This window comes from Triturus cristatus, chromosome 4_1 (genome assembly GCF_964204655.1).
Source record: "Triturus cristatus chromosome 4_1, aTriCri1.1, whole genome shotgun sequence".
Classification (NCBI taxonomy): domain Eukaryota; kingdom Metazoa; phylum Chordata; class Amphibia; order Caudata; family Salamandridae; genus Triturus; species Triturus cristatus.
The window spans coordinates 1,048,695,633-1,048,715,735 of NC_140585.1; the positions used below are offsets into that span (position 1 = coordinate 1,048,695,633).

Here is a 20,103-nt window from a genome sequence, read left to right on the forward strand (position 1 = left end):
AACCCTTTGGTTCTATAGATATTGAGGCATGGTGATTCTTCGCATTGAGTAAGTTGTTTCGCCTCAATCAGCAGAATATTTTTTCACGCAGTGATTTTAAGGTTCGTTGGGAGCACAGTATCATGTGTTTTTCTTGTTAAGTTGTTTAGCTTATGTGAGCATCATGTTTCTTCATGCGGTGATTTTTTGGTTGGTGGAAGTACACTTTCTAGTTTTCGCCATTTATGAGTTAACTTCCAACAGTTACTTTTATATCAATACATGTTTTCCTTTTTTTTCTCACGGTTACAGCCTAGACTCCTTTGCAGCATGAGGTTCTTGTGATCTTCATTATTTATCGATTGCGCAATATGAAGCATGAGCCATCTAGATAGGATTTACATATTTGTTTACTTATTTGTTCAGTTGAAAATTTCCGGCCCCTTAGGAAGGGAGTGTATCCCGAAATGTATTGGGTCAATGGATGCGTTTGTTTCAAACTTTCGAATTTTCAAAATATTTTGTTGATACAGTGAAGAATGTCAATTGTTATTATTTTCAAAATTACCGTTGTTTATTAGAAAAGCCAGGAGTGGACTCTGTATTAGTTCACAGGAAATTGAAGACTTTTTCATAATTATTGATAAATACAAAAAAAATACATTGTAAGTCATTTTTGGTTGAGATTTATTTAAAAGTGTATTATATTGGTTGATATATACATGTAGCAGTGCACTTGGGGTCTGGAGAAACATATCTTCGTCAGAATTTAGAAGCGCATCCAGTTGCCAGGCCCTAACCTTCCATTTTCTTACATGGTATTCACCCCTAAGGTAGGCCAAAGGTACCCTTGTGGGCAGGGTGCAGTGTATGTGAAAGGTAGGACATACCCTGACGTGTGTTGCATGTCCTGATAGTGAAATACTTCCAATTTTGTTTTTTACTATTGCAAGGCCATCTATTCCCCTAGGATAGAATGGGGAGTTTGCGTAAAACATCTTATAAACATAACTACCCGTGGTAACAAGGTAGGAAATTAAAGTTTAGTATGCCTGAATTCAGAATCTAAAGATGCATATTTTAGGAAAGGGGATTTTTACATTCTGTGTTTGAAAATACCACTTTTAGAAAGTAGGTATTTTCTTGCTTACCCATCCTGTATGCCTCTGCTGGTTTGTGTATTGACTGTCTGGCTTTGGAGTGACAGGGGCTGGGGATGTGAAGTGGCTCCAGAGAGTCTGGATGAGTCAGTGCTATTCTTCATAGGCCTGATCTGCATTTGGAGTGGTGGGAGGAGTAGCACCTGCACCTGAATAGGGCTGTGTCTGACTTGAATAATGATGGCTCCGTCCGCCTGTGGTGTTTCTGGAGCTAGGGCTCACACTGACAATGGAGGTTGTTGTGCACATGCAAAGTGCCCCCCAGAACTGGTTTGGACTGGGCCCTGGGCCAGAAGAGAACAAAGAGATTTACTGTATAAAAAGAGGGGCCCAGACCCCAGACTTTTAGATCATTCCTGGAATTCAAGAGGACCATTTGCCAAGGAGAAGAACTGGAGAGACTGAGGAGAAGTACTGCCCCTTTTCTGTGGTCTGTGTGGGGTTGGCCTGCATTTGCTGTTTCTGCCAAGGAAAGGAGAAGGACTTTGCTGTGTGCTGTGTCCCCTGCTTGAAGGAGAACTCCAAGGGCTTGTGGGTGCTTGCCTCCTGTTAAGAAGTCTCAGGGACACAAAGGACTTCCTGCAAATCTGCTGGTGCTGCTGGACTCTACCATCTGTGTGTCCTACCCTTGCCTGAGGTGCCTCCTTCCAGTTACAGGTCCTCAGAGGTGGGTTTTGCAGCTAATCTCTGCAAGAACTGACGCCAAGCATCGCAAAGCCGTGTAAAGTCTCTCGGAACCGACCCCGGATGACGTGAAACCTCGCTGAGTCCCGCAGGGTGACAGGAAGTCTCCCCGTGCAGCCCCCATCACCGACATCGGACGGCACGAAGCCTGGCAGAGCAGCGCATCACCTCTGGTGTGTCACGCATCGTACCTGTGCACCACGTTTTCCCACGCCTCACCTGCAGACCAGAATCATCTAGGATTTTGACGCCTCCCTTCCCCCTACAGACCGGACATGACGCATCACTCCTGCATGCAGCAGAACTGTCGCATCACCTCCCCAAGGTCTCAGGAACTGACGCATTGATGTGTTTTCCAGTGCTTCCTTTCTCTGCGGCTGTTTGGTCTTGTGAATTTTGACGCATCTTCAGGTACTTTGTGTACTTTTGTCATGCATCCATAGTTTTCTATGGTACACATTCTTGAAACCTTTTGAAAGTCATATTTTTAACTGTGTATGTTGACTTTTTGTCATTTTGGTCTTGTTAAGTTTAGATAAAGATACTTTATTTTCCTAACCTGGTGTGGTGTCCATTTGTGGTGTTGTTTTCACTGTGTTACTGTGAGTGTTGGTACCAATACTTTACACATTGCCTTTCGGTTAAGCCTGTCTGCTCCTGCCAAGCTACCAAGGGGGTGAGCAGGGGTTATCTAGAGTGTGTATCCCCCTTACCCTGACTAGAAGCAAGGGTCCCTATTTGGACAAAGGTATCTACCTCTGCCAACTACAGACCTCCATTTCTAACAGTATGCTTCCAAGTACACTCAAGAGTTTTATAGAAGCGTTTGAGCTCTCTAAGAATAGCTGTTTCCTAGGTCCTAAAAGGGCAGTTTTCAAGTGGATCTATAGACTCAATTGATTGATCTGGCTGATAAAGGCATTAATCGCATTGGGGAGAAGGAGATCTGGTATGGGTAACTTTCAAGCTAGAGCCTCCTCCATCTTGTGTCATGTGATGCTGCTCCAAACACCTGCCAACCCTTTGGTAGAGCAGATGGAGATAAGAAATGTAAAAGAAGGGAATGATCTGATCAGATGCTTGATAAAGGGAGGGGATAGTGATGCTACTTAGATTTGAGAAAATAGGATAGTGAGTGTTTCCAGCAAGGGGAGTGGGATCGGAGGCCAGCTTTTGGAAGTCTAAGGAGGACAAGTCATCCAGCAGTAGGGGAGAGTAAGTATCTGAAAGGTTTTCCAAGTGCAGACTAAAGTCGCCTAAAACAACCAGAGTCTTAAACTGGAGTGCATAGACAGCCAAGAGGTCCAGATTTCTGGGGCTGGAGTCTTTCTTAGGCATAGGAGTCCTGTAAATAAGGGTACAGAGAAAGAAAGTTAGCTGGGGAGTGTTTAAAGGTGATGTATGCCAGCCAGTCGTAGGGTTCTGTGGAGAGGACGAAAAGGATAAGACTTTCACAGGGTAGGTTTGCAATATCTCCATCCATTTTAAGGGCTCTCGCTTGTCTGATTAATTCATAGTCATCAGGTAAGGTGATTGACCTATTGGGGTTAGACAAGGTGTTGAGCGAGGATTCTGTGATGAAGAAAGGGTTAGCGGAAGTGGGGTGAATCAGATCCCAAAACAATGTGGTCTTTTGTCAGAGAGCGAGCTTTACTGTAGAGGCAAAAGAGTGCCTTGTTAGGAAAGGAGTCCTGGAGAGGACAATGGTGAGTTCAGAATGAAGAATGCCAAGCAGCGAAACAGAGGAGGAAGTGGAGGTGCCAAGGGACTTAAAGTGGAGGCAGCAAAAAGGGCCATAGGTGAGTTGCTGAGAAGCACTGTAACAGAGCTGTGCAAGGTTAGGCCTCAGGTTGCGCAGGGTCATGGGGGAGAAAGAGGTTCTTACCTTAAGTTTCATTTATTGCTAAACTTGTTCCTGAAAGCACTATTTTAAAATAGTAAATGAGAGACTAATGTCTGCTCCACTCTCTGATCTTTCTCAGCCTAAGAGCTTGCTGATTTTAATAATTTGCCTCTCTTACTTCAAAGAGATACTCTGTCTAGCTGGTCACACATCTATTGCAGCAATCAACCAGTGTGACAGAGGAAACATCAAAGCCCTTTTCACTTAGGTATGATTTTTGGAATTTGAATGAGGATTCCAAGCCTTTGTTGCATAATGGATGTCAAACATTACCCACTGCCGCTTCTCCCCCAACGGGACACTTATATCACTAGCAGAAGCTTTTTATAACTATACTCAAAATCTTTAAAAATCAGAGCTAGGGGCTCAGGGTTAAGATAATTACAGTCATTTCAGGGGGTTCCTTGGATGCTTTACCTGCCTGAATTGATCTAGTAATTCCCAGTTAAAGCAGACTTCAACAAAGTTTCAAAAACTATATGAGTGGTATTTGTACTAGTAATCTACGATAACCAATAGATTAGAATTCCACTGTGTAGTAGATAGAATGTTGCAAAAATGAAATGCCCTGGTCCCAAAACCAAGATACATAAATATGCGGTTTAAACATAATGTTTAAACGTAATGCAGTCTGTGTCAGTGGAAAGCTGCCATGAGCCCTTGTAGTAGGGGATCTTGGGTGCTGTCACTATCGAGGCATGCAAGTTTAGTCTGCTGTGTGTCAGCACTGCAGCTTAGCCTGCAATACACAAAACTGCTTGTCACCTCTGGTATTAACTTTTTATAATCTCACATGCTGGTGGTGTAAAGCTGCTCTGCATCTCACAATGGACATCTGGGGCCGTATTATACAAAGTGCCCCTAGGGTGCAACGGGCGTTTGCTTCTGCTTTGTACACCCACAGGGCAATTAGGTATTACAGAAGGGGCTGCAGACACTTGTGCAGCCCCTTCTGGAAAACAGATAGTGCTGGCACACATATAGTGCCAGTGCTATCATCAGAGGTTGTTCCCTCATTTACATGAGGGCGTAGCTCCATGCAAATAAGGGAATCTCTTTGCCTCTGCACCCATGTGTCACAAAAAGGTGGTGCACTCGCAGTGGGCCCTCTGATGGCAGCCCTCTGGAGGGAGGTAAGGAGTCCTATGGACCCCCCAGACATCCCCTTGCAGGCAGGTGCAGTCATTCACTGCACTCAAAAGCAAGGGGATCTCTCACCCCTCTTGAGAGTGCAGGCGGGTTGCTGCCTGCATATTGAAACACGGAGCAGCTGCTTCCAAGCTGCTCTGTATTTCACTTGAATGCACTACTCCAGGGAAGAGCGAGTTCACGGCTGCCCTGAGGGCAATGGATTCATTTTAAAAGGTGCGCCCGGCGCAAACAAGAAAAATGCACTGCATTGTGTAATATGGCTCTTGATGGCTATGCCACTTTGGCACATTATGAACACTTTTACCAGGGGATAACCCGTTGATATTTGTCCCTTACCCCCATGTTTTAGGGCTAGAACACAAGCAGTAAGAGTCAGGTTAGTAGTCAAAGTCTAGAGGTACAAATATAGCAGCCAGTCAAGAACAGAGGAGCCATGCAGAAAGATGGGCTTTCCTACAATAATGTGATAGAGTAAAATACTGCTTAGTTTCCAAACCCACCATAGTTATTGGCATGTGTCTTGACACACTCTGACTAGTATTGACAATTTATAGAAGTGCATATATGGGGCCATTGATTGGCAGTTTGGTATATTTCGAATATGTACGTATTGTTCATAAGTTTGCTTTTATGCTTCCATGGACCATGTTTTGAAGGGGTTGTCATAGAAAGTGCAAACCAGCATATTATGTAAATAAAAAATACCAAAAATGTAAAATACTTTTTGGGAAAGAGATTACTGGGGAATATGTAAAATAGCAGAAATATGGTAATAGAGGGAATTAGGTGAATGTGAAGAAAGGTAACAAAATGCAAATCTACTATGGAAAAATAATCCGTAATGGTATATGGCTAAGATGAATCAAAAGAAGGAGAGAAAACATCTTCGGCCCGATTCACGTAGGTAAACTGAGACGAAAGTCTATCTTTACCACTTTTGGTATTCTCAAAGGGTATTTACTACTCATAAATTCCCTTTATGACTGCACGAAGTTGAACTTTACGAATTGGGTATTCACAAAGGGCATTTACGAGCAGTAAATGCCCTTTGTGATTACTGAAAGTCATAGAGTTAGACTTTCGTCTCATTTTACCTTTGTGAATTGGGCCCTTAAACTATGAACTGATACATACAAAGTCACAACTAGAGGGGGCTAGTAGATCAATAATGGCGGAAAATATTTTAACAATCTGCCCTTGACATACAGTGGGTCACAGATGCTCACTTCTGGGGGATATACTAAAAGATTGGCATGATAACATGAGGTAGAGAGTAGGGATAAGGAAGTTATGACAGTGATTTGCTGCAGAAGCCATTATAGTAGTCTCTATGTCCAGACCCCACACCTTTCTTCGCCCGGATCATAGTGAACATTTGTCTTGCACCAGCTGAAATTGTTCCATTCTAAAGTTCTTTGTGATGATGGCAGCCAAGAAATGAGTTGGTGAGTGACTAAGTGTGAGCAGTGGTGTAATGAAATATAATTGGGTTCTGCAGAATGTGATATGGGCTCCCTGAGTCTCCGATATCTCACAAAAATTCATAGGCTTTGGGCTAAATGGAGTTCCTGTGAAGGGTTATGGGCCCCTTGTGCTGCAGGAGATGCAGGTGCCTGTGTTAATTCCCTGGTGTGTGAGCCATACGTCAAGGTACAAAGATAAAAGAGCATGGGTAGTTTTACTTTGTTTGCTGTAGAAGGTGCTCACACAATAAGTTCCACATCAGTATGTGTGGACCTATCAACTTAAGTACCCAAAGAAGTGATATTTGTGTATTCAATTTGTCAGATCAAGAACCAGTGAATCAGAATCTACCACCATTTGTACCAATAGTAGAAAATCCACAACTATGGTGAATATTCCACAATCTTTAATGCATTTTTAATTGTGGGAATAAGGAGCGGTTGGTGGTGACAATTGAATTGTGACAAATACCCAGGCACCCATTTAATTTTCACAACCAATTATACACTTCAGTTTTAGTCCCAAAAAGGTTGTAGTAAAGTTTAAACGTTGTATGAGGATGTAGATTAGGTTTCTGTAAAATCCTCCATTACAGTTACATAAATTGTGCAAGATTGCGATATGCAAATGACGAGAAATGTTGGAAATGATGCCAGAGCAAAATGTCACCAGTTTTTTGTGCTGCAGCATGATTGTGCAAATACTAATTTTCTTGAAGGAAACATGTTTGAAAAGTAAATGAGTTGTAGGATAGATTTTATTTGAACCAGTCCCCTTCCCAGTAACTTGGGTGATTTGAGGTATGCCTGGGCTTTTAATTTTCAGTCGAGATATATCAAAATGCATTTCAATTAATTTGCTCATCTGTTTTCCCTCATTTCACGTAATTTCAGGAAAAAGTCACATCTTTGAACATATATAGTGTAGATTAAGGGATAACTCCACCCTAAAAATACTTTTAAGTTTGAAAATCGTTATGAAACACAATTTGAAATGGAAATGTATGTTTTCTTCCCATTTACCACTATGGACAAAACTGTGTAGGACATCATTGTGACTAATGGAAATCTTTATGTAGGTCACCACATATAATATTTGTTATTCCCTTAAACACCAGTAGCTTGTATGTATGTATGTATGTATGGATTAGTGGATGTGGTATTTGTATAGTACAAACCCTGGAGAAAGACAGCAATGCATTGTACACAGTGTTGAAAACCGTGACATAAGTTATTCAAGGCATCTTTGCTGTGTTCTGGACTATTTGCTGCATCATGGTGTGGTGTTGTTTAAAGATGTGTGCCTTCAACTCTTTCCTAAATTGATGAAGGATAGGGTGGTCCTGATAGATGGCATTGAAATGTCATTCCTGATCGTAGGACCTACGATGGAAAAGCTGAGGTTCCTATTTTTTTTAGGTTTCGTCTGAGACAGCTCATGTGCTATCCCTTGCAAGACATTTTGTTAGCTTTTAGTGGACATTGTGCCTGGCCTCTGCTCACCATTGGTTAGCTTCATCATCACTTCTGTTTGCTTGGCCCCACACTCCTGCCCCACCGCTCTCTGTGTTATTGTTTGCCCCACCCTGCTACATGTTTTTGTTTGCCCACACCCTTCCACCCAACTTGTGTTATTGTTTGCAAAAGGCTACATGCTATTGTTTGCCCCGACCATCCCACTCCACTTCAGGTTATTGTTTGCTTCATCCTCCCACCCCATTCTGTGTTATTGTTTCCCAGCTCTATGTTATTGTTTGCATCCACCCTCCTATACTGCTCTGTTACTGTTTTTCAACACTATGTGTTATTGTTTACCCACACCCTCCCATGCTACTCTGTTGTTGTTACCCCACTCCGTTTATTGTTTTCCCCACCCTCCCACCCACTATGTGTAGTTTTCCCCACCCTCCAAACCCAGCTCTGTGTTGTTGTGTTCCCCTCCCTCCCACCCCACTTTGTGTTGGTGTGTTACCCACCCTCCCACCACACTCCTCGTAGTTGTGTTCCCCACTCTCCCACTTTGCTCCGTGTTGTTGTGTTCCCCACCCTACCACCTCGGTCCATGGTGTCTTCCCCACCTTACCACTCCGCTCCATGTTGTTGGGTTCCCCCACCCTCCCACCCCGCTACATTTTGTTGGATTCCCTGCCCTCGCACCCCGCTTCATGCTGTTGTTTTTCTCCATCCGCCCACCCCGCTTTGTGTTGTTGTTTTTCTCCACCCTCTCACTCCACTTCGTGTTGCTGTTTTTCCCCACCCTTCCATCCCACTTAGTGTAATTGTTTTTACCCACCCTGCTTCGTAGTGTTGTTTTTCCCCACCCTCCCACCCTGCTTTGTGTTGTTGTTTTTCCCCACCCTCCCACCCCATTTCGTGTTGTTGTTTTTCCCCACCCTCCCACCCCACTTCATGTTGTTGTTTCCCCCACCTTCCCACCCTGCTTTGTGTTGTTTTTCCCCCATCCTCCCACCCTGATCCGTGTTGTTCTTTCCCCACCCTGCTTCGTGTTGAATTTAACCCCACCCTCCCACCCCGCTTCATGTTTTTGTTTCCCCCACCCCGCTTCATGTTGTTGTTTTCCCCACCCGCTTTGTGTTGTTGTATTCCCCACCCTCCCACCCCACTTTGTGTTGTTGTTTTTGATCTCCGTCCCACCCTGCATGTGTTGTTGTTTTCCCACACCCTTCCACCCCGCTTCATGTTTTTGTTTTTCCCCACCCTCCCACCCTGTTTTGTGTTGTTGTTTTTCCCCACCCTCCCACCCCACTTCATGTTGTTGTTTCCCCCACCTTCCCACCCTGCTTTGTGTTGTTTTTCCCCCATCCTCCCACCCTGATCCGTGTTGTTCTTTCCCCACCCTGCTTCGTGTTGATTTTAACCCCACCCTCCCACCCCGCTTCGTGTTTTTGTTTCCCCCACCCCGCTTCATGTTGTTGTTTTCCCCACCCTCCCACCCGCTTTGTGTTGTTGTTTTCCCCACCCTCCCACCCCACTTTGTGTTGTTGTTTTTGATCTCCATCCCACCCTGCATGTGTTGTTGTTTTCCCACACCCTTCCACCCTGCTTCATGTTGTTGTTTTCCCCACCCTCCCACCCCACTTTGTGTTGTTGTTTTCCCCACCCCGCTTCATGTTGTTGTGTCCCCCACCCTACCACCCGCTTCGTGTTGTTGTTTTCCCCACCCTCCCACCCCGCTTTGTGTTGTTGTTTTTGATCGCCCTCCCACCCTGCATGCGTTGTTGTTTTCCCACACCCTTCCAACCTGCTTCATGTTTCTGTTTTCCCCACCCTCCCACCCCGCTTTGTGTTGTTGTTTTTGATCTTCCTCCCACCCTGCATTTGTTGTTGTTTGCCCTCATACTCCGTCCCATCCCACTTTATGTTGTAGCTTGCCCATTCACTCTTCCGTCCCGCTCTATAAATACATGAGACAATGTATTTATATTTCATGTAAAATTATCCATTTTGTAAATAAAGGTTAATGTCATTATTTATTGAATGCATCAAAACATGCCCAGATAAAACAAATATCTGCCCAGTTTCTAAGAGCAAAACAGTGTTAACTCTGAAGATCTTGAGACATCATTTTAACTGAATTGCCTCAGAAGGGGGCCTGATTCACAACTCACCCTTATCAGAGAACCTACAATTAACATAGCTACAAAAATCAGTTTCTGCCCTCCTAATGAGGAAATTTCCAAATCTGATGCATTATGGAGGAAGGTAGTATATGTAAAGGTCCAAATAGTACTCAAAACAATAGCCAAGATGCAAAGCATTCTTTGTAGTACAAAAATACATAACATTTGTGTTGCTTATCCCCACCTTCCCTTCCTGCTCCACTCCATGTGTTGATTGCCCCTACCCTCCCATCCTGCTCCATGTTGTTACTTGCCTCACCCTCCCATCCGACTCCATGTTCTTGATCACCGACACCCATACTCCCGTCCTGCTACATGTCCATAGGCCCTTCTGTCCTGCTTCATGTAGTTGTTGCCACTACCTTCCCTCCTGTCCTGCCCAGTGTTGTTGTTTACCCCACCCTCCCACCCATTTTAGGCTCTGTTGTTGTTTTTCTGCCACCCCCCTCCTGTCCCATTCCATGTTGTTGTTTGCCATCACCAACCCTCCCGTCATGCTCCATGTTGTTGTTGCTTCCACCTTCCCTCCTAATTGACTCTGTGCTGTTGATTGCCTCTACCCTCCATTCTGTCCCGCTCCCTGTCTTTGCTTTCCACCACCTTTCTGTCCTGTCCCGCTCTGTTAGAAATGGAGTTCCAGATTGGCTGAGGTATGCACCCAGGATAGGCAGGATCCACCACTCTAGTCAGGGTAACCTAGATATGAACTACAAGATAACCTATGCTCACATTCTGGTAGCTTGGCACAGAGCAGTCAGGCTTATCTTAAGAGGCAAAGTGTAAAGTATTTGTGCACATACTAACACAATGAATGCACCACAAAAAGACTCCACACAAGGTTAGAAAACTAGATTATTATATTCTGAATAAAACAAGACCAAAACGATAAAAATCCAATGTATAGAAGTTGAGATATTGAATTTTAAAAGAATAAATGCAGAAAAGTGCGTAGAAGCAAGTAGTGCAAAATAGGTTAATTAGGTCATGTTGGACTAGGGCAAATTCAAATCTCAGGCCGACCATGATGGAGCGCCGGCTAGTTACAGGACCCATGCAGACCCCGATGAAAAAAGTATCTTTCCTAGTTGCAAACGAGATGCGTCGATATTGAGTCCTGCAGGCACAGAGTGCGTCAATCTTCTCCACACAGTGAAGATGATGCATCAGTTCCAAAGACTGGGATGCGTTGATCTTGGCAAGCTGCAGCAGCAGCAATATCTTGTCTGATGTGTCTATCTCTGGAGGCAAAGCGTTGGTTCAGATGCACCAATTTTACACCTGCAACCAGATCAATGTGCTGGGTCTGCTACATGCAGACAGGAGATGTCCTGAAATTTGTGTTGCAATTATGTGGCCCAGTGAGCCAGGTAAAGGAGCAGGGAAAGAGACTTTGATATCCCTGAGTCTCAAGCAACAGGAGGCAAGTCAACAAGCCCTTGGAAATCACTTGGAGGGAAGGCAGAGTGCAGCTCTACTTCAGCAGAGTCAGTGAGTAGCAGGCAGCAGGGCAACAAACAGAAAAGCAGGCCTTCTAGATCAGCAGTCCAGTTGAGTTCTTTAAGCAGCACAGCAGTTCTTCTGGCAGAGCTTCAGCTACAAGCCCCCTAGTGTATAATTTTAGGGACCCAGTACTTATACTCAAAAGTGCCTTTGATGTTGGTGTGACTTCCAAGCAGCTCTCTGAAGTGTACAAGTATCCCTTACAACCCAGTACTGGCTGCCAGGCTATCTGTGGGGGGAAATCAGTTATTTGTGTGCGGACACGACACTGTCTATTCAAGTGAAGTGTTAGCCCCTCCCTTCCATCCTGCCCAGGCAAGGCCATCAGAATGCATATGTATAGAGATGGGTACTCAGACACATCTATCCTTCCTATGTTGTGGCTGTCTAGAGGAAATGTACAAATTGTACCTGTCACCCACCCCAGACGTGTATTGGAGGCAGGCTGCAAAGCACACAGAGTTATAAGCTAAAATAGTAATGCCAAATCCAACTTTACCAGTAAGGAGGATTTGTCATTACCATTCCAAACATATTAAAAATGGAAAAACTACTCGTCTCTGATCAGGAATTACAGTTTAAAAGTGTATTAAGGAATTCCCAATGCTAGCCTATGAGAGTAGTAGGCCTCGCAGTGGAGAAAAATGAAAAAGGATGTTGTCACTTTCAGGACATGCAACAATTTCCAGTAAATGTCCTACCTTTCATTTACACAGCACCCTTCCCTTAGGACTACCTAGGACCTACCTTAGTTGTGATTAATATGTAATAAAAGGGGCGTTTAAGACTTGGTAAGTAGTTTTAAATGCCAAGTCAAAGTGGCAGTAAACTGCACACACAGACCATGCAATAGCAGGCCTGAGACAGGTTTGACAGGCTACATCTGTAGATGGCACAAACAGTGCTGCAGGCCCACTAGTAGCATTTAATTTGCTGGCCCCTGTGTCTATGGTTTACCACTTTACAAGGGACTTTCAAGTAAATCAAATATGCCAAACAGGTATAAACCAATCATACCATGTTTAGAGGAGAGAGCACAAACACTTTAGCGCTGGTCAGCAGTGGTAAAGTGCCCAGAGTCCTAAAGCCAACAAAAACGTGTGAAAAAGAGGAGGAGGAAGGCAAAATGTTTGGGGTGACCCTTCAGAGAGGGCCATTTCCACCACACTCCATGTTTTTGCTTGCCAGCACCCAGGCTTTATTACAAATATATTCAAAATTGTAGGTTAATGGAAATACATGTATTTTATTACCTGTTTAATATAAAGAAACGTGTGCTTTTTTCATAAAACAGGCTTTAATATTGCTGTATACTTATTTTACAATAAAAATACTGCTTACTATTATTATATGGGAGCATTACAACCTCAATATTTCACAAAGCCTACACTTCAAATAATTAGAATTAACAAAGCAAACTGCTACTCAAGGAGATTTCAAATGTAAAACACACAACCTTTAAAATTATCACTCACACAAGCTAATAAAAACACACACACACAATTTTCTATCATCAATGTGAGACCTGTTGGTTTGGCAGTGTTTGTTCTTTCTTGTACATCTACATAATGATAGAGACACCGAAGTAACACGTGCAAACTTTTTGGTGGGAGGAAGGAGGGGACGTATATAATTCAAAGATCTTCAAGTGTTCCATAATTCTTCATGGGCTAACCTCGAGGAGTTTTCATTTTAGGACGGGCGGCTTTAGGGCAGTGCGACCGGTGCGGCCTCACTGGGCGCTGACCTGTGGAAGGGGCACTGACCTCAGGGGGGCTGTGTTTAACATTTTTTATGATTGGAGAGATGAGGTGCACTTTTGCCCGGTGGTAGTGAGAGAGGCCGAGAAGGCGGTCATGGGGGCACCAAAAGTGATTGTCGCACCGGGCACCACCAGCACTAAAGCCGGCCCTGTTAGGACCCCAGTTTTCTGTTAGTAAAGTGACTCGTCAACACCTGTTCTGACTGCACATTAACAAAGTCTTTAACCAGCAGGCTTTTGATGTTACAGCATCGTCGTGAGGGAATTGAGAGCATATGAAGGCTAAATCTGTTCCTGTTTCTCTCTTGTAGAATCAAGTGAGCATGAAGACAAGAGTACAGATGCCTCAGGTGAGATTTCTTCTCAGCCTTATGCTGCACCGCTCTACAGCCAGCCCGAGGACTCCAAGGATGGCATGGACGGCAAGAAACTGATTAAACCTGACGACAGTGACGAGCTGGGCTCGTTGCCTGATAACTGGGAGATGGCGTACACGGAGAAAGGGGAAGTCTACTTTATTGAGTGAGTCTCGGACGTTTCTTCTCGCCACAAAGTCACTGCATGTCTTGTGTTTAGAATGGAAAGTGTTGCGGTGCCAAAGGCACACTGGTGCATTAGTATCAAGGAACTTGGGAAGAGCTAGTCTATCGCCAGCTTGTATGGAATTACACTTTCTTTGGATTGAAAAGAAGAAGGAGTAGGCAAATCAGTGGGTGGAGCTTGCAAACGTCGCAGTGCAGGAAGTAAGAATATCTTCCCCAAGCCTTTAGATCCGGTCACTTGGTGCTGCTCTAGGAGGGAATATTGACGTCTGCAAGAGTCTGTAATGCCTTGTAAGAAGTGTAGCAGCGTGAGACCTGAACACCTGCAGCACGCGCGCAGCTGGGTCGCTGCCAGATACAAATAAAAGGAAAGTTTCACAGTTCGCGTCTCCTGCAGCTGTTAACAGATACTACCTATGATCAAACGGAGCTTCATTTTCATGAGCACTTTTAGTTAATTAAACCCTAATTTGGCAGTATTCTTCAGCCTGGTGTGAAATGAGAAGGGACTGTGTAAAATAAAGCTCTCGCTTGCACGCAGTGTCCTTGGGACGCGGTGTTTTCCTGCAGGCGGACTTGTCCCCTGACCCCTGCGTGAGGCCGCACAGAGCACTGTCTCAGAGTGACCGGTGCTGAACCGGAGCCCCATGGAGTCCATTCATAGGGCACAGGGCTGTGTGTCCTAAAGGCAGACTGGACAGCCGCGATTGCAGCAATTGTGTCCGCTCCATGGGTCCGTGCAGATGTACCAGGCACTTATATGACAGACAGATATGTAACTAAAGAGATTCGCCTGCAGTGAATCAACGCTCGATGGGGTCCCTTACAATGGCTCTGACCACTGCACACTGCTACCTTCCTTATCCATCACCGAGAAGCAAGGTACAGCAGTGTAATATTCTATACACTCAAAATGTCGCCACATGTCATAGGCTTTCATTAACGTCAATACAGGGCTTGTAGTAATCCACCACTCGAAATGTGGTGGTCTAATATTTGACACACGATTATAAAAAGAATGTTCTAAAAACCAAGATGCAGGAACTATCAAGAGAAACGCATGAAGCCTCGCTACGTAAGTAGTAGGAGCAATGCAGCTTCTAATTAAAATTTAAACATTGGGGCCATAGCATGCACACATGTACTGGCTCACTACAGAGCAGAGCGCCTGTGTTTCTTCTATTTGTTTGCAGTGCCTGAAGCACTTAACCAGTGCTTAATTTGTAAAGGAGTTAGTGCCAGGGCCCAAAGTTGTTCTCAGAAGCATGCATCTGGCACTAACTAGCAAAAGTCATGGCGCTAAGTGCCAAGGGTGATTTAGTGTCATGATAGGACGGTGATTACTATCATCACTGTATCAAAATAATGGCTGCTCTTCTCTGTATATGCACCCAGAATCTGTTAAAGGAGAGGACGTAAGTGAGAGGTTGAGCTAGTTGAAGGGGAAGAAGTCAACATATCTGACGTAGTGTTCCTTCAAGAGGTCAGCTTTCAGTTTCTTCCTGAATTGTATGAGGATTGGTGCTCCTCTGATGTTGGTGGCAGTCTTGTTACAGATCCTCGGGGCATAGGCTGAGAAGTCTGGTTTTCTTGTGTTCTTCGTCCTGCAGTGTTTGGTCTCTAATTGGCAATGTCGGAGCTCCTCTTCCGGTGTTGACCTCCTGGTATTGTTAGATTGGTAGCTAGCGGAACAGGGTCTTGGTGCTGCTGATATTGGAGGTGATTCCAACTTGCAGGGGACTTCACGCAAATTCAAGGAGGATGTGTTTGGATTTCTTCAGGCCCTGGATAGACTGTGCAGCTGCATGAGGGATGCCTTTCAGCCCTGTGAGGATCGTCTCTGGAATACGATTCAGCGTTGCCTTCAGCTGGCTGGGTCAGGACTAGGGCTTGAATTATTGTTCCGAAGTCTTCTCCTGGGAGAAAAGGTTTCACTTTTGTCAGGAGAAAGAGTTGGAACAAGGCTGCTCTGGTCTTCCTGGTCATTTACCACTCTTTTGGTTTGTGCTATGAAAGTTCTACTACATACATATATATACAATACAAACTGTATGCTCAGTATCAGTGGCTCAGTAACATCAATTACTTACTTATATAGTACCTCGGTGATATTAATGGCTACATATTGCCAGAGGCCGAGTATTATCAGTGTGTCAATGCCAAAGGTGAGTCATTATTTTCATTGAAGGAACATTTATAAGGATCAGCATTTTCCATGGGTGAACATTCTCAGTAGCTCAGTGCCTGGATGGTTTCTTGCTTTGAAAGGTTTGGCATTTTCAGTGCCACAGCACTGCCAGTGTCTATAATAGCAGTGGATCATTGTTATTGGTGTTCAGTACCATTATTGATTAAATGTTATCATCACAGAGTCTCTATCATAGGTTTCTTTGTATTAACCTTGTGTCAGTGCAATTGATAACACAATATCATGTTTCGCTCAACATTATTTGTTGCTGGTCAATATCAGAAGCTCGGTATTACAAGTGACTCATTGTTTTTATTGGTTCTCATCATTAGAGCATCAGTATTTTTTGTTGTAAATTTCAGCTTGGTATTTATTGCATAGACATGTAGGAACAGTAGAAACTGTGTAAAGACAAGAGAATGGACATTTTCAGTGGCTCCGTGCTTCTGTTGGTATGTGCTGGTATTTAAATTGTCCAACCCTAAATGTGAAGAGAAAGAGTGCTTAACAAGAGAATATGATATGAGTTGGATCAGACACAAACACCTGTGTCTCTACTCTAGGGGGGCCAGATGGGGCCCACATCCCAGCTCCATTTGTTTTGCACTCTCCCAGCCTTGGGCCACACCAACACAACTGTCAACTGTTGAATGTGCCGTGAGACGACTGAGCAAAAACAGACACAGCACCGTAGCACACATATTAATGTGTCCAAAAAAAAAAATATATATATATATATATATATATATATTCACTAAAAAAACATAGGTTTCAGGGATGTTATAGTTAGAAATTAGCATTTAAAAAACCATTGGAATTCACACAAAAAACATAGGTTTCAGGGACGTTATAGTTACTTGGACATTTTTCTTGCACAAAACCATAGAAGTTGCCCCATTATAGTTAGTTCAGCTAACTATAACCCGCGCACCCGCAATGCACTTCTGATGATGTCACATATTACACCATTCATGACATGGTCAGTGACATCACCGATGACATCACTGATGACATCTCAAATGACATCACTGACGACAGCATCCAGTGACTGTGTGTTTCTGTAAAGTTTAAATATGTTGTATATTTATATGCCAAGGTGTTTTGAAGAAAGACTGGGTGTATAAGTGTGTGGACGGAGGATTTTGTAGGTGTGTTACTGATTGTATAAGTGAGTGATTAAATGTGTCTTGCTGAATGCATGGGTTAGTGACTAAACTGTGTGAATGTCTGTATCAGTCTGTCTTTTGTTGTGTAAGCTGCTGCATGGGTTGGTCAGTAGCTACATGAGTGTCTATATGGGCTATTGATTGGTTGCCTGAGTATTTGTATCAGTGCCTGAGTGTGTGTGTGGGTGGGTGGGAGGTGTGTGACTCTGTGCATAGATGTTTCAGCGGATGATTTACGGGGTGTATGGGTTCAAGAGTGCATGTGCAAACAGCTGTATGGGTGGGTGAGTGTGTGTATGGGTATGTTGGTGAGAGAATGGATGTCTTAGTGGTACATGTCCAAGTAACTACATATGTAAATGGCAGTGTATGTGACAGTTGGAGTATATAAATGACTATACGTGAGAGTCAGTGATTGTGAGAGTGGCTGTATGGATGAGAGTGTACTTGTATCAGTGATTGTATAAGAAAGGAAGTATGCATTTGTTTCTGTTTGAATATGTGATGTGGTGTGTGTATACCTGTATAGGTCAGTAAATGGAAGTGTGATTGATTCTTTGCATGACTGACTAGCTGTGTGAGTAACTCCATGGATGAGTGGTGGTGTGTGAGTGTCTGTATAGGTGTACGAGTGCTTATGATAGTGTTGTATTGATGAGTGACTGCATGTATGAGTGACTTTATGGGTGAATGAGTGGATGTGTGTGTAGACCTAGGAATCAGTGAGTGCGTATGTAGTAACTGGTATTGGTGTGTCAATGGCTTCAAAAATCTTAGTCTGTATTTTACATTGGGTGTATCAAAGGTTATATTAGAGTGTGAGGAGGTGCATTGGATATTCACGTTGATGATGTCATCAGTGATGTCATTTGAGATGTCATCAGTGATGTAATCAGTGATGTCACTGACCATGTCATGAATGATGTAATATGTGACATCATCAGAAGTGCATTGCGGGTACGCAAGTTATAGTTAGCTAAACTAACTATAATAGGGCAATTTCTATGGTTTTGTACGAGAGAAATGTCCAACTAACTATAACGTCCCAGAAACCTATGTTTTTTTCAGTGAATTTCTAAGGTTTTTAAATGCTAATTTCTAACTAAAACGTGCCTGAAACCTATGGTTTTTTCAGTGAATTTCAATGTTTTTTTAAATGCTAATTTCTAACTATAACATCCCTGAAACCTATGGTTTATTCAGTGAATTTCAAAGGTTTTTTAAATGCTAATTTCTAACTATAACATCCCAGTTGTGTTTCCAGAGTGGTGGAGAAAGGTGAGTGTGGCCTCCGAAACACCTCTTAGCAATCCCACTGTGTGGTATTTACTGGAGGTAACAGGAGGAGTAGTCCCCCAACGTCAACCTTGGGGGCCAACTATCCCTTTTATTACCACCAGTAAGTCCCACAGAGAAAGATTGCTAACTTCTTACATCAGGCCCCGCCCCCTCCCTGCACCACTGTGCAAATGTGCCCCATAGCACGTTGTAAGTTGGGGGATTAAGTCCCCTTAAATCCTGAGGGTCCCTGGGGGCCAACTAGCCCACCAGGTACATCCAAGAAGTGGCACAGGGCTGCGTTGCAGAGAGGTGGTTCGAGGCCACGCCTCTTTTTACACCTCTCTGCAACGCAACTCTGTGGCACTTACTGGAGGTACCTGGTGAGCTAGTTGGCCCCAAGGGACCCTCAGGATTCAAGGAGACTTCATTTTTTAAAATAATTTCGGTGGGATTTGCAACCCCATCGCAATTTCGGCCAACATTATAAAAAATATATATTTTTTGGGCCCTGGGGGTCCTTTTGGGACCCCCTGAGCAGGCCTAGGTCTTCAGGGTGTTTCTACCCTGCCCCCTTTTCTTCTTTTTTACTCTTTTTTCTACTGTTTTCTTGTAAATTGGAGTGTTGGCAGCCAATTAGAATGAAGCTCGTGGTCGGGAGGGTTCGCGAATTTCTCAGGAACTACTGAATGGATATACACCATTTAACATAAAGGTCTCTTTCTGAACCAAGGGCTACCTTTTTGCCAAATTTGGTGTAATTCCGTTCAGCAGTTCGGGCTGTAGTTTCGTCGAAAGTTTCCTATGAAAAATAACATGGGGAAAACGCGTTTTAGGACCCCCCTTTTTTCTCGGCCCCCGCTTGGCGAATCACCCCAGAACTTTCAAGACCATAGCTGACCGGAGCTGATCACTAGTTTTGAAAATTTCGCGAAGATTCGTCAACCGGCGTCAAAGTTATTGGGAAAACAAAAAATACTTTTCCTATTGAAACTAGGTCCTAACTATAACTACCTACTGGCGACCGTCAGTAGGTAATATATATATATATATATATATATATATATATATATATATATATATATATATATATATATATATATAACACCGATCTCTTTACACCAAATGAAAGAGTGTGACCAGCTCCGGAGGTAAAAAAAGCAGCTTTATTTTCGTAGGTGAGCAGAAGGTCCCTGAAACGCTAGGCAGACGCGTTTCAGACATAGATTGTCTTTCTTCAGTGCCCGTCTCAGATGTGTCCTTCTTGTTAACGGGGGTCCGTTTACTCGATGTTTAAAAGCTTGGCCACTCCTTGTCACGTGACCACTCGCCCCTCCTCTGCCTCACAGGTGTAAGGCATCTCGCACTACTCCTGCTGCACAACTGCATGCTGGGCGCTGTAGTTCACTGATTGCGCTCAATCAGTAAAGAGTCATCAAAAACAGCCAGTGCTGCCAGCAGTGATTCCAGGCCATCCCCGCAGTCACGCAGCAGGTAAGAGGTATATATATATATATACACTCACACACACACTTTGCGATTGTCCATCATAGCTGGCCCCACCAGTTTTTCAGTGTCCCAGTGTGTGACTCTCTTCCTAAAATTCACTTCTAGAGACACCACTGGACAGAAAGGAAGAATGATATGTATGACTTTGAGAGTAGTGGTCAAGTTGTCTCTTCAGT

At 43.8% G+C, this 20,103-nt stretch overlaps 1 protein-coding gene across 11 annotated transcripts in view; it reads left to right on the forward strand.

The window, feature by feature from the left end:
• The window catches only part of MAGI2 (membrane associated guanylate kinase, WW and PDZ domain containing 2), a 2,464,469-nt gene that overhangs the window by 1,591,718 nt on the left and 852,648 nt on the right, over nucleotides 1-20,103 (forward strand). For all 11 annotated transcript variants that reach the window (XM_085654042.1, XM_085654039.1, XM_085654033.1 and 8 more), the window contains one exon: nucleotides 13,556-13,766. In XM_085654042.1, coding sequence (XP_085510168.1) covers nucleotides 13,556-13,766 — 211 coding nt within the window. The remainder of the gene's footprint in view (nucleotides 1-13,555; nucleotides 13,767-20,103) is intronic.